General features: G+C 37.9%; 1 protein-coding gene across 1 annotated transcript in view; it reads right to left on the bottom strand.

Moving 5' to 3' along the window:
• Positions 1 to 16,209, bottom strand: part of TTN (titin) — a 282,010-nt gene that overhangs the window by 224,538 nt on the left and 41,263 nt on the right. Inside the window, exons 38-44 of the mRNA XM_080669120.1 lie at positions 15,796 to 15,937; positions 15,544 to 15,709; positions 14,254 to 14,485; positions 11,899 to 12,183; positions 11,540 to 11,665; positions 6,358 to 6,546; positions 902 to 958 (exon numbers count right to left, since the gene is read on the bottom strand). Coding sequence (XP_080525246.1) covers positions 902 to 958; positions 6,358 to 6,546; positions 11,540 to 11,665; positions 11,899 to 12,183; positions 14,254 to 14,485; positions 15,544 to 15,709; positions 15,796 to 15,937 — 1,197 coding nt within the window. The remainder of the gene's footprint in view (positions 1 to 901; positions 959 to 6,357; positions 6,547 to 11,539; positions 11,666 to 11,898; positions 12,184 to 14,253; positions 14,486 to 15,543; positions 15,710 to 15,795; positions 15,938 to 16,209) is intronic.

Here is a 16,209-nt window from a genome sequence, read left to right as displayed (position 1 = left end):
CACGAAAATCGTTCGTTGTCTGGTCTTTTCTTCAAACTGCTGAAATTTCTTCTTGAACAAGCAAAAATGCATTTGAAAATAACATGTTCCTGTGCATATTTGTTTTGAGAGCAGGAAAACTTTGTTCCTTTGATGGCTAAGAGGAAAATCTTACCTGACTTGCAGAGAGTGGAATAAACGCCCTTTCTGATCCTTTTGATTGCAGATTAAATTATTATATTTTTGATAATTAACTATTTTAAATATATATATATATATATAAGAACCAAAACCATAAATAGCTAAAATAAAATAAGAAGGCGTTTATTCGAACTAATACAGCCATATAGTCACAACGTTATACAAAGAAAAGCAGGCAATAAGGATCACATAAGGCAGCTATCTGCAAGCCAGTGTAAGAGACATATCAATGTTAAAATGATGTATGAGCATGAAGTGTAAACCAGATGGGAATGTAACATTTTCACACACCCTAAATCAAGTAGCATTTCAATCATCATTCATTCATGACATTGCATTCTGAGAATGACAGCTAGGTTATTGTCTACTGTTCAATTTAATTCACTGTGATTTTGAAAACAAACTTCTATTTCATGATTTCATGCATTAAAATTCCAACTTTTTCTAATACACACTTTCGAAAATGGCTGCAAACATGAAAATGATGTGGCTGGTAAATTTTAAATTCGAGAATTTAAATTACTGTAAAACAAAATACTATGAAATGCATGTAACCATCAGCATACTAAACCAGGCATGCGACATAGTAATATATACTCTAAGAGATATATTTATACATCTATGTCATTTTTCTCAATGATAGTAAATGAAAGAAGGCAGTTAAGTATTCTATTAATCCTTCAGAATTTCTACTTAAATCTCATATTCAATGTAATAATACCTTTCATCTCCACCTCAATCTGCTGTTCAATCCTCTCGTGTAAAATTGATTCATAGGCTAAAATGGAAAAAAAAAACATATACAAAATTTTAATGATTAATTCCATATACTGTCTGCCTCAATATATGATTCCTACAATTATTATTTTATCTTTATTATAATAGAAAACTACATCCACCAAATGCATCAAACAATTCATGCCAAACAAATCAATGAACTGATAAAGTACATGACAATGTTGGCAGAAAGATTTAAAAGCATTTTTATTTTTGGTTTTCTATGACATTTCTACATTTAGTTCTATAATTCTCCATGCCTTTACATGCATTCAGAAAAGCAATCCACAAGCTAAAGGAAAATTCTTTTTAAAAAATGTCTTATTGACTGAACACTTGCTAAGAGATGAAGTCACATTTATAGGGGACATGCATTTTTTAACATGCCACATTTAGTTGATGGCTATTCTCAGTTTTTCCTGCAGAATTGAGCATTTTCAGCTAGTAAATAAATACTCCTTTGATTTAAATCACCTTTAAAATGTCAAACTACCTGAAGTTCAATTACATATTAAGAAGCAAAACAAAGAGTCAACCACTCTAAATAGCTTTTATTACATAAGGAAAAGGAACAGTCTTTAGACACAATCATCTCTGGGGTGGCTTCTTCAGAGAGGCAGGTGCCCTGGTACCACTCTCATCTCTCAGTTCGTGTGGCATTGTGTCAGTGGGCTTCTGAGTTCCTTGTGGTCTTTGGCATGAAGTGAATGACAAACTTGATGTGTTCTTTGACGATTCTCTCTTTACTTCATGGGTTGTTTTAATTTGTGACTCTTTGAGTGTTTTAAAACTTTTAGTATTTGAACCAAGGGTGATTTTTGTAACTGCTCTGGTTTGCGATTTCTTTGCTAGGTAAGAATAAAGTTAGGAAAAGGAATCAATTAGCTGTGTTTGTACGAGTAAAACACATGCTAAATTTAGAGAAGATGGAATGTCATTAGGATGAGAAGGAAAGCGGCACATTAGTCCCAAAACTAATATGTGAAATAGCTATGCTTACTATGCACATAAGAACTCAACACAAACTGCCTTATGGGGTTTTTCATTCTTACTTGGACTTTGTGGATAACTGTGTAGCCTATGTAAAGTTATTAGGCCAGAATAAAAGAGGGTTATATAAAAACTGCCTTCTTTTAGATAATTGGACAACTGTGCCTGATCCTTCACCCTTCAAACACTTAAAAATGTTTTAACTTTTTAAAGTACAAGTAAGGCCATATACTTTCCAAGAAAAAAAAAAAGTGTTCATTTTCCAAGAACACTTTAATGATATTTAATTGGAACTGGAATTCCTGGGGCAGAAATGTCTAAGCAAATCCCCTCTGGGAACTTGACTTTCAAGTACTGTACTATGACACTAGGTTCTTTAGGAAACAAGTTGAAAGACCTACATTTCTCCCACCTCCACAGCACAGCTGATTCCCAATTATATTGCTGCTGAAACTGTCATAGTTGTCACCTACAAGACGTGTAGATAACAACTCCAGATAAATAGTAACTGTGATTACTGTGCTTGCCAGCAGCTGTGGTCAAGTCTCTGGATGGTGGAATTTTCCACCTCATTTGCATAACTAAATCTCAGTCCTGGACTTTGGAAATATAACCAGAAATAGCCATAGAACAAAATGCCAGCTTAAAAAAGAAAAAAAGGCCTTTCTTTGTGTGCGTGAGTGAATATTGTAGATGCATTAAGTGAATTAATGAGCCAATTTCAAAATTCAGGGTAGAGAGGGCTATGCACATAGCACTGTATTTTTGCCCCTGCTAATGTCTAACAACTAAAAAATAGTATGGTCAGATCTGGAAGAACCTGAGGCCACAGCTCTCAATAGACCACTGGAGATGCCCAAACTTCTCCCAGCTTCCTTCCTTGGATTCAGTGAAGCTCCTTTGTTGGCAAATAGATAGCACGGGCTTCTAGCATAAGAATTTTTTCTTATATTATTAGTATCTAAAAGGAAAGTCCATAAAAGGAAAGTCCACAGATAAGAGAAAAAAGCTATCCTTTGCCCAAATTTATTCAGGCCTTTCCAGACACAGGGGAGAATCAAGCATAATAATAACATAAATAACAATTTTCCCATGAGATAATTCTACAATTCCCAAAAGATCTGAGGCTATAAAAGCAGCATGATTTAGTGAGAAATATCTAGAGATGACTAATTTGATCCAGACCTATTATTGTAAGTGCCCATTTTTACATTTTCATGGCCTCCTTGTAATAGCTAGAATCTCCAAATCTGAACACAAAGGGCAAATGAGAAATTTTGAGCCTCCTATTACTAAAACAATTAAATTTAAGTGTAGCATAGTGTCAGGCACAAAAATAAATACTCAATAAATACTGGAACCATAATATCTTAATCTTCTTTGGTACACTCCCTAGGTGGCACATTTGGTCAAGATTAGAAAAGGCAGCCCATGTGAAATGAACCTTAATTCCTGAACCTGGATCTGCTAGTTATACTTCCTAAATCTATACTGGAAAGTTAAATGTTCTTAACAAGTTTGGCCAATGACTTGGCCAATTTTCATAAGCCATTGAAGAATACAGTACTAATTTAGAGATACTCTAATTAATATATTCATTGATTCAATTTGCATGGCAGAAAAGCTGCATAAAGCGATGAGGATGAAATGAATGAAGCAAGTCATAGTTAGAAATCAAATAACCACCTTCTATGCTTAGTACTGCTGAAGATGTCTTCTCTCCATACCCACTGTGTACAATGCAGCTGTACAATCCTTGGTCTACCAGCTGAACATTACATATGGTAAGAAAATAAGTATTTCCATTTTGTGACTGCTTCATTCTCTCAGATTCCTCTAGCTTTACACCTTCACGAGTCCAGGTTACATCAACAGAAGATTCATCCTCTAAAACACAGAGGAACTGAGCAGTGTCGCCGCACTTTACAGACAGGTCTTGAAGATGCAGAAGAATCTTTGGCGCCACATCCATCGTCTCTTCCGAGTATTTATCAGATAACTCAGTGCTTTCTGCAATTTGTGAGAGGGATGCGGGATGGTGCAACCCTACATCTTGCACAAATGCAGCTGTGTGGGTGGAACTTTGAGATATACTTTCAAAAACCTGCACTTCACATTCATATGATGATCCTTGAAATGACTTAACTTCGCTTTGGGATATTTTGCTCTCCTGCTTTGTGAAAGAGGAATCTGCCACTGCCTGGGACTTGGTGGCCTCTCTTACATCTTTCCCAGAACTTTGCCTAGCTAGGGCTTGCACTGTATAATCAAGTGACAAGAAAAAAAGAAAAGAATATTAAGATCTAAGCTTTGTCACTTGGCAAGGTTAGTAACACAAAATGGCATGGAGATGGAGATGAAAGACATTGTCGCTTGGAAGCAACATGCCAGATGCAGTATGCCCTAAGAATTTTCACACAAAGGAAAATTCATTCCCAGCAATCCAATGATGAATGGATGGTGAAGGCTCATGCAGATGCCATACAGTATCTGGCTTCTTTCTTTTGTTGTCACTGCAGTTATCCAGAATCTCTCTCTCTCTCTCTCTCTCTCTCTCTCTCTGTCTCTCTCTCTCTCTCTCTCAGAACATTTGTCCTCTCTCCACAATATGCTTTGTAAAAAATATACAGTAAATAGATCATTAATGATGCAATGATGAGATGCTGTTAAATGTTAAGCAGCATTGATGCCTAACAAAATGATTACTAATGTAATGCATGGAACACATAATTACTAATGTCAGACTTAAGATACATAGGTTAGCCCATAACGGAGACCTTGGTGGTGGGGCTGGTTGGGTGTTACTTTATTAGTAAATTAGGTACTGCCATAATATGCAATGAGACAAACAGCTGAGACTCTCATTAGTAACAGTGGGCGTTGGAGGTAGGCAGCAAATCAAAGTCTTCGAAGCAAGTTGGGCTTTACCTTTTGGAGTCACTGTGAGTGTAGCTGCACAAGCGGCTTCCCCAGCACTATTGGCTGCTTTGCAAGAGTACTGCCCAGCATGCTCTGAGTAAGCGTCAACTATAAGCATTAAAGCCATGCCTGTGGATTCCTCAAAATGGAAAACTACATCTTTTGTTGGTAGAATTGGCTGCTGGTTATGAAACCACTGGATTTCCGGTTTGGGAATGCCAGAAACCCTTGCATGAAATCTGACTGTCTCCCCGCTGTGCACCCTGAGGCTTGATAGAGGCTGGATGAAGATGGGCTTTTGGCCAAGGGACTCCTTCTTAAATGAAAATGATGAAGAGACATGCCATTGGGAGTTTGATGTAACTTCTTCAAGGTTGCTAAATCCTGAAAAGAAGCATGCCAACCTTTAATGTTGTGCCCTGCATTGAAACTGGAACTCATGTGGAATTGTCAGCAGATCAGTGGCAAATTTCAACAGTGGACTAGAATCCAGTCCAGTCCTGACACTTGGTCACTGTATGCCCCTGTGGATTCAGTCATACAGGTTCACTTGCATTTTCCAGACAAACAAGCTGAGACATCAACAGTCTAAAGAACTTCACCATATTGTTCAAGATGGCAGTAGTGGAGTACACAATTTGGTATAGGTATTCTTGTTTTCTGGTTTTATTTTTTCCTCTCTGGTTGTAAAACCAGCTTTTCTACTTTGCAAACCACTTTAAATTGATTATTAAGAAAATATCTGGTTATTATAATAAGTGTTTACAATTGAAGAAAAAAATCAAAAGTTGCCCTAAATCCTTATATATTTGCATATACTCAATACTATGTAGAATAAATCAGCTCAGGAAAAGACTCTGTAAAAAAAATATTGTTATCTCCTGTTGAATCAAAATGCCTCCCCCCTGCTCCTCTCCTATTCAAAGAAGTGCTTCTCATTGTAACTTAAGAGACTCAAGTAACAGAAGTGTTTAACCTTCCTAGGACTGTGCCCCTGAACTCTCAGGCATTCTTTGAATGATGGAGTGTACAGCTAACTGGTGTACAGACCTGAAATTGCCCACCGTCACTTCTGTGAAATCAGGATTATGTGAATACAATGCGGGGATGGTTACACTCTTAGATTTTTAAAAATAAATCTAAATTTTTATCCTAGCCAAATGAGAAAACAAATATACCTATTTTTATCAAGTACATTTATCCCCATTCTGATATAGGCTTATCAGGAAGCATGAAAGCTGATGATGAGAGCAACAGATCACAAAACATCATGGAGACAAAGCAGGCAAAAATAACAAAGGGATGGTATGTGGCTCAGAATGAGAAGGAGTAAATGAAAAGTGAGAATATCACATATGACATGAACACAATTAGTTGCATTAAAAGAGAATGATAGGACCAACCATGATTTACATGAAATCTTTAGTAATTGTTACTGACATGAGATTAGATCTATAATGAAATGTGATTCTTAAAGTTGTTTTACTCTACCTTCCAGTCTCAAGTTGGCTGTGCTTGATACTTGACCTACGGCATTATTAGCAACAAAAGTATAAATCCCTTCATCTTCTGGATAAGCTTCAGCAATTTCCAGTTGGTAAGTGTCTTCAAATTGAGTCATTCTGAAGAACCTAGATGGCTTAATTTTCTTGTCCTTGCTGTACCAAGACACTGTTAGATCTGTAGTACAGAAGATAATGTATATTTAAATCACAAAAACAGGTGGATATTTTAAATTTACCTGCAAACACAATATCGATTATACTGGTGACTACATTTCACATTTATCTTCATAACATTATACTTTTCTTTTAGTCATACCAAATCTGCCCTTACATGATTTCTTTTCATCTTTATCAAGGAAACACAATTATAGAAAAATTCAGCTTAGAGACTGGTTGACATATTTGAAAATTTACAATTTTAGTTATATTCTTTTAATAACCACTTGCATGTCATGCTGTGGAAGCAGGTAAAGATGCTGACATGCTTAGTGACCTTGAAAACAAGAGAGCTCTGAGAAACAGTCATCATAAAGAATTTGATCTGGACTGTGGCTGCCTACTGGGACAGGAAGTGGGGAAAATGCGCACTTCTGGTGTGCAGAAAAATCAATCAAAAAGAGCTAAAAAGATCAATATCTCACAAAGTCTAAAATAGGCTGAATAAAAACACACACCTGCATTTTTTTTTAATTACCAAAGAGCAAGCATCAAAAGTTCTCAGCACCACAGAAAATATTTTTTAAATTGAAAATAATTTTTAAGTTGAAAGAGTCATGGAATTTGGTCGTTCTAGTTATATTTGGCTTTTGCCAAGGTAGTAGCAATAGTGACTACTAATAAAACTAGCTATTTTTACACAAGGAATTGAACTATCTTAAAATGATAGAAAATAAAAACACGAAAGCAGAGATAAAGTAACATTATTATGTTGTTAAGGTGACAGGCACTTTAAAAAATATTATACTGACATTAAAACAATAACCCTATAAATCAAGAGTGGATTTAAATTTAGTTACTTCTTTTAGAAGCCAAAATTAAAGCCATCTTGTTTTTGGAGTATGGTCACTATATAACTTCCTTATCTTAATAACAACCATATGAATCTTCTAATAGCCCAACCATCTTGCATTTGGTTGTGTTTATTGCAAATATTGGTTTATGAAGGTTTCCCTTCTTCCCATGATGATATTGAGTTGCTTATAAACTACAGGATCACCTTTTAAATAAACAAATCTTTTCACTTCCTTAGATGACAAGAAAAGGTAGAAAATGGAATCCTGACACTATAATTTACTATCTGTGTGATCTTAGACATGTCATATAATCCCTCTGGACCAGTCTTCTCATTTGTAAAATGAGATGCATAATAATTCATGGGCTATTCATTGAATAAAATTGATGTGTAAATTAAATGCCATACACCTCTGAAAGTGCTTTATAAACCAGTGGCAAAAATCAGTCAGTAAAATAAGAATGTCTAACATCATGGAAGGGGTCAGCGGTGCCTTCAATAATGCCAAAAGATTGAGCCACACCCAATCATCCTACTATTTAGTTTGTTTAATTGTCAATTGAAATAGAAGGATGAAGAGTTTGGTTTGCACCCTCTGAGGTTCTCTGCTTATTTTTACAACTTCTTCCTTTGGTGAACTGAATGAAGCAGTAGGACCGACATGAATTGCCAACAATCAATGAGCTAAAAGATGAGACCTCTCTTTACAATGGACTTGGTGATTCTGACTGGGATGCCACTATCTGTGTTGGTCATTGGCCTCGTGTTGCTTTGATGAGGCCGTTCCACTGCCCTTGCTCCTCAACCTCTACCTCCTGAATTCTACAATTTATTCCCTTCTTTCTCCCAACTCCCCTAGTTGAGGGCCTAGTCAACACCCTCCACACCTGTTGTGATGGCCTCTCCCCTGGTCACTTAACTCCAGTCTTAGCCCCCACTCTCTCTATTCCTCCTTTCACTATCACAGTATTGTTTCTAAAAAGCAAACCTGATCATGTGCCCAGAGGCTTAAAAATCCTTCACTTGCTCCTCAAATGTAAACAAGATAAAATCTAAAATCCTAAGCAGAGAATACCAAACACTTTAGTATCTGGCCCTAGCCTTCTTGCCCACTCATTACATCACTTCCAACCATACTTAAACCACTTGTCATTTCCAGCACATGATGTCGATGTGCTTCTCTGCCTGGAACACCATTGTATTCAATGACCCTATTGATTCTTCGATGCTCAGTCCATGCATCTTTCTCTGTCTCCCAGACACAGAGCACTAAGTACATGGGTTGTTACAGCACTTACAACCTTGGGATGTAGTTGTGCACCCCCTCACGTTCACACTGAGCTCTATGAAGGCAAGAGCCCGGTGTGGGGATCCCTGGGACCTAGGGCAATGTCTCAATAGCAGGAACACAAATGTTGGCAGACTAAAGCTGAATAGATTCTTACATGAAAAATGGGCATAAATAATTGCTACAAAAATTACTGATCACTTCCTTTAGCTAGCTGTCACTCTGTAAGCCTCCAAATGATTCTGACTCACCTGTAAAATAAACACTAATAAACACATTTTAAAATTCTACTTTTCCCAATAGCTCTTCTACCAGTAGGTGGCACCAGAGACCTTCAATAGACAATATTTTTCTGGTGGGGAAAGCACCACCAGATTGCTCATGACCATGTTCCCCAGTTAACAAGTTTTGAGTTCCCCCAAACATGCAACTGAGGCTTCTGAAGCCTCATAATTTTTTCCAATTTATAGAAGGCAGGGCTGCACTTAATTTCCTGAGGCAATAAATACTTGGTCAGAGGAAGCTTCTGAATATTTTCAGTCCTGGGGACATGAAACTATGTAATTTGGTAAGCTTTTAAAAGGGCATTTTATTTAATGAATTTTTGTCATATAGAAAATATGTTTTCAAGAGGGTGTTAAAACTTGTATATGTTTCACCACACATAGAGAGTTAATAGTTTCATGAATTGATGAACTATTTAAACAATTAAAGACATCTATCTTATACAAAAGAAAGAGATTTTTTTCTTTTCTTACTTCAGAGTCTCATAGAGGACTTCAAATGTATTTTTGCAACACCTTAAAGGCAAACTATAATATGATTTATTAAGTACAAAGCACTATACAAATATTGTTAAGACTTTATACTACTTTGGACAATCCACATATATGTATATTTTTTGAAAATTTTCTCCTAAAAATTCAATGAATGAATAAATTATTTAGTCTAGCTTTAGTGAATTTGATATTAAGATGTATTTTTCTTTAATGTGTAAATAGAATATTATCAAATTAGTCCACATTTCTTGATATTTAATATTTTTCAAATACTATGCTTTGAAATGACAAAGGCTATGTTGGTCACACAATACCAGATTTTATGTTTGTATAATTCTTCTCTATGGACATGATAAAATTAATGTATTGAGCACCAGTCACTTGCCAGCTATGCCTATAGGTGCTTTGCATACATTATATCCTTTAATTATGCTCATAAAATCAAACAAATCCATTTAGTTTCTAGGTTAGCATCTCCATCCCAGAGAAGGAAATCTCAAGACATAGCAGCCAATTGAAATACTAACTTGTTTAGGAAAATAGCTTTCAGCAGTGTAATGCTGGGTCATAAACTAATGGGAGAAGCATAATAAACAAAACAATAAAACTTATTAGGAGTGCTATGAGATGCCCAAGCTTTGAGAATTCTCCTCTGGTGGGGGTATAAAAACGCCAAGTAAATACGAGAGTGATTTTCATTTTGGATGAAGTTGGTTTATGTTGCCCCTTTCTGAGGCCAGTCTACAATAATAAATGGTTTGAAATGGCTCCAAGCATTTTGTCTCATTCTACCAATGTCAAACTCCTGGGGGAAAGGGGAGGGTTGGTGGTAGTTGGCTAGTATGCCCCAATTAAAAATCCGAACTGATTGGCCCTCCTGGAAGCACACCCTTGCCTTTCCCCTCTTCCCATTCTTCCCCCGCAGGTGTACATCTCCTAAACTCTAAGGGACCCCAATAGGCTTGCGACCAGGGCAGCAATGGGCAGTGGCAGTTTGTCCCAGGCACATCCCCTGAACCTGTCTTCAAGGCCCCCTTTTCTCTGACCTCTTAGTGAGCCAAAGCAGCCCAGCCTAGGTTCATTTCCCCACCTAGTCCCTCTCCTGTTATCCTAGGCCCTTCCTTCTTTTACTGTCCCCAGCTTTAATAAACGTCCTCTAAAATAAAATTTAAAAATCCTAACAGATTGAGGAATTACTATATGATGGATACTGTGCTAAGTGCTGACTTGGGTTATCTAACGTAATCCTGATAATAGTCTTAAGTGATTGGTATTAATCATTCAACAACTGTTAATTTGTCCAATCAATAATTACTTATTGAGTATCTACTACATACAGAGCTATTCTAGAACAAAAGTCACCTCCTTGTTCTCATGGAGTTTGTCTTCAAGTAGCTACTGCTTTTCAGGCACCAGGTTCTATGTACTAAGACAGAATCCCTGGCCTCATGAAATGTACATTCTAAGATTGAATGCAATATTATTTTTATTTTATTCATAAGGGAAAGAGAACCAGAGAATTCATATTTTTGCCTAAGGTCACACAGGGGAGCCAAGATTCAAATCCAACCTCTCTGACCATAAAACCCTTCATTTGACCACTATGGGATAATATATCATTCCACATAAACACTTAAAGACTTAATGATGTCTTACATATAAATAGACCCTTATTTTGAATCTTTTGTAAAATGCTATTATAATTAATCTCACAATAACTGTAGTTTCTATTATATTTAATAAATAACAAAAGTACAACTATAATCATAAAGAAAACATGAAATTTTTTTTGAAGTTTAAAACACTGGAAAATACTGATCTGATTCTTTTCTTACTGTGTTTAAAAATTACAGAATTGACCACCTTAATTATTTTTAGGTGGGTAGTCCAATATCAAAAAACACTGATCTAATTTTTAATCCAATAATTCAAATAAGTCTTCTGCAAATGAGCCTTATTAAACCTTAAATTATGCATGAGAGATGTTTCTGATGAAGGAAAAGATGAGACCCTCCCCGCCCCCCCCCCCCCCCACACACACGTCATTATTTGTGAATATTAGCCACAATACTGTTGCTTGTAAACCTACCAGTTCCAGAAACCCTGCACTGAAATCGAGCGGGCTGTCCCTCAGAAGTGACAGTGTCCTGAAGTGGGGTGATGATGGCAGGAGGATAAACTGGCATTTCCTGATCAGGAGACACGACCTCTGGAACTAAAGAAAGGGACCACAGGGTTTATCATGGTTGAGTCACCTTACAGACCTCATAGAATGGAGCATGCCGATTTATCGTAATTTATCTCACAGCAGGACACTTTCAGAGTTCCCAAGTTGGGTAGCAATCTATTTGCATGAGCTCCAAATTGAATTTTTAAATGTACTGGGAGAATGCAAAATCTAGTTTCTTCAGTTTTATTATAAGCTTAGAAGTAGTAAGACATTTCTACCTTCCACTGAGAGCGAAGCTGAGGTTGTGGCAACGCCATAGTCATTCTTGGCTTCACACGTGTAAACAGCTGCATCCTCTGGGAAGGCTTCAATGAGCAAAAGTGTGTACTCTTGCCCATCGTGGAGGAATTTGCATTTGAAGCCAGTGGAAAGCAGCTGCTCTTCCTTGTACCAGGAAATTTTGGGCTGTGGTCTGCCAGAGATCACAGCACAGAAGCGGGCAGGCTTGCCAGACTGCACAGTAATAGGTTGGAGCTCCTGCAGAATTTGGGGTGGTTCTGGAGCTGAGAGTAAATGAAAACAAATAGCTCGTGAAAAAGTTCAAAAACACAGGAGAGCTCATGAAACTCTACATTAATTTGTTGCCAGGTGGTTACCCATCTAGAAATAAAACTTTGGAATTGTTACATCTTTGCTTGCCTCAGGATATTAGGACATCCGTTACGCTAAGAGGGGAAAACATTTGGAATGATGTCCTTAAGTAGGGGGAATAGCTTTAGAAAGATACTTTCTAAAGGGTAGGGGCAGAGGGTGCTGAAAGTGTTTCTCAACAAAACATGATTACCCCTGCTTCTGGTTGGGGGTAATCATGGTCTGGGTGGGGGTGTAGTGATGGCCAGTACTCTAAAGAATTCTAGAACAGCTTCCACATGCGATTTATTTTTAAAAGTAATTTGGGCACATCACATAGTAAAATGGCACATCTCTTTCAGGTTTGTTCGTTTTGTAAATATTTGTGTATATGTCATAGTCATCTCTTTATATACAGTGAAGTGCGTTTATACGTATGAAAGAATGAATGTTATTTCAGATGTAGTTAAATGTTTATATATATTTTAAAATCAGCTTTCCTGTTATGCTAATGAAAACATATTCTTAGTGTTGTGATGAGTGAGGGGAACTGGGTAATCCACAGAACACAGGAATAAAGAGAAATGACTTCTGTGAGGCTGGTTACTGACACTGCTTTTCTTCTCTGTGCCTCATTTTCCCCACTACTAATCTATATATATAAAAGCCTACACGACCGAATGACTGAATGACCAAAGGACAGGTCAACTGGTTGCTGTTATGTGCACTGACCACCAGGGGACAGATGCTCAATGCACAGGATCAGGCTCCCTCCTGTCTGGATTGAGGCTGTGGGGATCAGGCCAAAACCAGCTATCTGACATCCCCCGAAGGGGTCCTGGATTGCGAGAGGATGCAGGCCAGGCCAAGGGACCCCACTGGTGCACGAATCCGTGCACCGGGACTCTAGTATAGAAATAATAACTGGACACCAGGACCATTTGGTCTCTTAGGGACCAAGGGAATGTTGGCAATATGGTTCAATTGAAACTTGAGATTACTCTATTTTTTGTGTGCTTTATGTTTTTTATTATTATTTTTTAAAAATTTCTTTATTGATTAAGGTGTTACATATGTGTCCTTATTTCCCCACTACCCCCCTATCCCCCCACTCATGACCTCACCCCCCTGTTGTCTGTGTCCATTGGTTAGGCTTATATGCCTGCATACAAGTCAATGGTTGATCTCTCCCCCTTACCCCCACCCTCCCCTACCTTCCCTCTGAGGTTTAATGGTCTGATCGATGTTTCTCTGTCTCTGGATCTATTTTTGTTCTTAGTGTCCCTTTATTTGCCTCACTGGTATTTATTCAGACAGATATGGCCCAAGATAAGGAAGGAAATAAGTAGAACAGGAAAGGAAGCTCCATTTTTTTCTGTGTTTCTAGCTTAGTCTCAGATCTAGGCCAGCCTGAAATTCAGCCCTAAGGTTTCTAATGAGGAAAGTGTATGGATTAATGGCATTCCTCTTAGGAGTTGATAGCATGTGAAATTCCCCCTCTGAAGCAAGTGCCCCTTGCCCTAGAGCTTTGGGCAGAGAGAACTCTGTTCCACGTGGCCTGTGGCTCCCTAGGCCCTCTGTGGTCTCACAGGGGAGGACTTCTGGGTTGTCCCCAGCACTGCAGACTAGAGGTTAAAAAGGCTCCTACACTTGGTAGTGCTGCCAGTATGTAAGCAGTTAGGATCTAGGGCAGATCAACTAGAAGAGCTGAATCCATATCTAGAAACCGATTTGAGGTATAATTGACACGCAGTGGGTATTCAACAGTGTTGACTAATCAATAAAAATCTAGCTGTCAGGGGTTTTTGGGGAATGATTTCTTAACTCTCATTTTAATAGCTGCCATCCCTTACCATAGGTGTAATGTAAAAATAAATATAGATGTAGTCACATGAGTACTATAGGTTCTTTAGAAATTACACAGAAACTATCAGAACTTCAGGAACTTAAAGGGGAGGGTTATTCTAGATGGATCCACAAAATATGTTAATATCTCTACCTACCATTGACATAGAGGGTAACAGAACTCCTGTTCCTTCCTGCCACGAAGGTGTATTCACCAGCATCACTGTGCCTGGTCTCAGAGATAAACATTCGGTGGATTCTTCGCTCTACAACATACTGGTGTCGTTCTTGAATTTGGAAATTGATTTCAATGCCATCTTTATACCAGTGGGCATCAACATCGTCTTCGTTGACCTCAAACTCAACGACAGCGCGTTGTTTCTCAATAACCTTTAGATGAAGCAACATAAAAAAGAATATTGAAGCCCTGTTTTCCTTCCAATTAACCTGTTCTTAAAAGTGCTCATTTTTAAGCATGCAAAACCTATAAATTATGATATAATAACTTGATTGGTTAAAGCACATTCTAATTTTGGCCATTTCTGGGAAAATGGTACCCAGACTTCTTGGATCATGCTTACACCTGCAATGAGGAGGTTGCCCAAAAAGGCAATGATTTTATCCTTAAATATTTGCTTGTTAATTAATAACAGAAATAATAATACTTTGCATCTGTGGACTTTTTATTACTTATAAAGCTCTTGAAAGTTACTATACTATTCAATTTGATTTCATGTGATTTAAACCAGTGGTCGCCAACCTTTTGGACCTCACGGGCCACCAGTGCTCTGCGGACCACCAGTTGGTGACCACTGATTTTAAACAATAACATTATGGACTAGGTAGGAACTGTTTTAAAAGTGAGGCTATCAAGATTCGGAAATGGACAATAAAGGGTGGGGACATATCCAGGATGTCTGAGCCCTTGCTGAATGAGGCTTTTTCACCATGCCTAAGGCCTGTGACACCCAGTTCTTCTTGGATGAGCAATATAATGAAGCTAACCACAAATGGTATTTCTCTTAATATGTTATCTCCATTATATCACTTGGGAAGACTGGTGCCAACGAGAGCAAGCTCTGTACAGGTAGTAGACAGCACAGGTGCTTGATCAGCGTTCTTGCTGGGAATACAGCTTTGCTCAAACTGGTCTTCCTCTTGGACCTCAGAGTTAGTGCTCCCAGCCAAGTTCCTACATCCCACATCTCCCTAGCAGGCGGCTTCCTTGTGTTAATTAAAGAACTTTGAAAGCTGCTAAGGACACACTTATTCCCTAAGTGAGGGAAACTGACTAAATTGATGTCAGCATAAGAATGTAAACCAGTAAGGATAAGCTGACTAATTCTTTAGAAGACTGTAGTTAGACAATTTAAGTCAATAATTAAAATAGGAAATATGGATTATGGACTATTGATGATTTCTCAAAAAATGTGGCATGTATACAATACCTGAACCTCCTTTTTAATACTTCGGATGCGAACATCTCTGCCCTCTACAAAGAGATTGGCAGTGGACATGTTGCCTCCTGCCACCACGGTGTACTGTCCGGCATCGGACATCCGGGTGGATGGAATCAGAAGGCGATGGACATATTTCTCCTTCTGTATCTTGATTCTATGGATGAAATGGAAATTGAAGTTTAATGTATGCCGACTCAGAGGAAATGGGCAATTGGAAAGTGGTAAGACCAAACAACCGACCTGTCCTCAATCTGCAGTTCTTGGCCATCTTTCATCCACTGTACAGTGATGTCAGGCTCAGAAACTTCACATTCAAACATGGCTCGCTTCTTCTCGAGCACCTTAATGTCCTTAATGTGTTTCCTAAATTCTATATGACGAGCTAGAAAACAGCATGTATAAAATTAACCTTCTCAACAGCCTTATGAAGACATAATTCACATACTATAAAATTTATCCACTTAAGTATACGATTCAGTGGCTTTAAGTGCATTCAGAGTTGTGTAACCATCACCACAATCAATTTTGGAATATTCTAGTTACCCTAGAAAGAAACTATGAGCCCCTCATTTATATCCCCTCACACTCCTATTACTGTTTCGCCTCAGATGTAGGCCAATTTATATCTCTATAGATGTGTGTATCCTGAAGATT

The sequence above is a fragment of the Plecotus auritus genome, assembly GCF_963455305.1.
Source record: "Plecotus auritus genome assembly, chromosome: 5".
Classification (NCBI taxonomy): domain Eukaryota; kingdom Metazoa; phylum Chordata; class Mammalia; order Chiroptera; family Vespertilionidae; genus Plecotus; species Plecotus auritus.
This window is presented reverse-complemented; position numbering and strand designations above follow the sequence as displayed.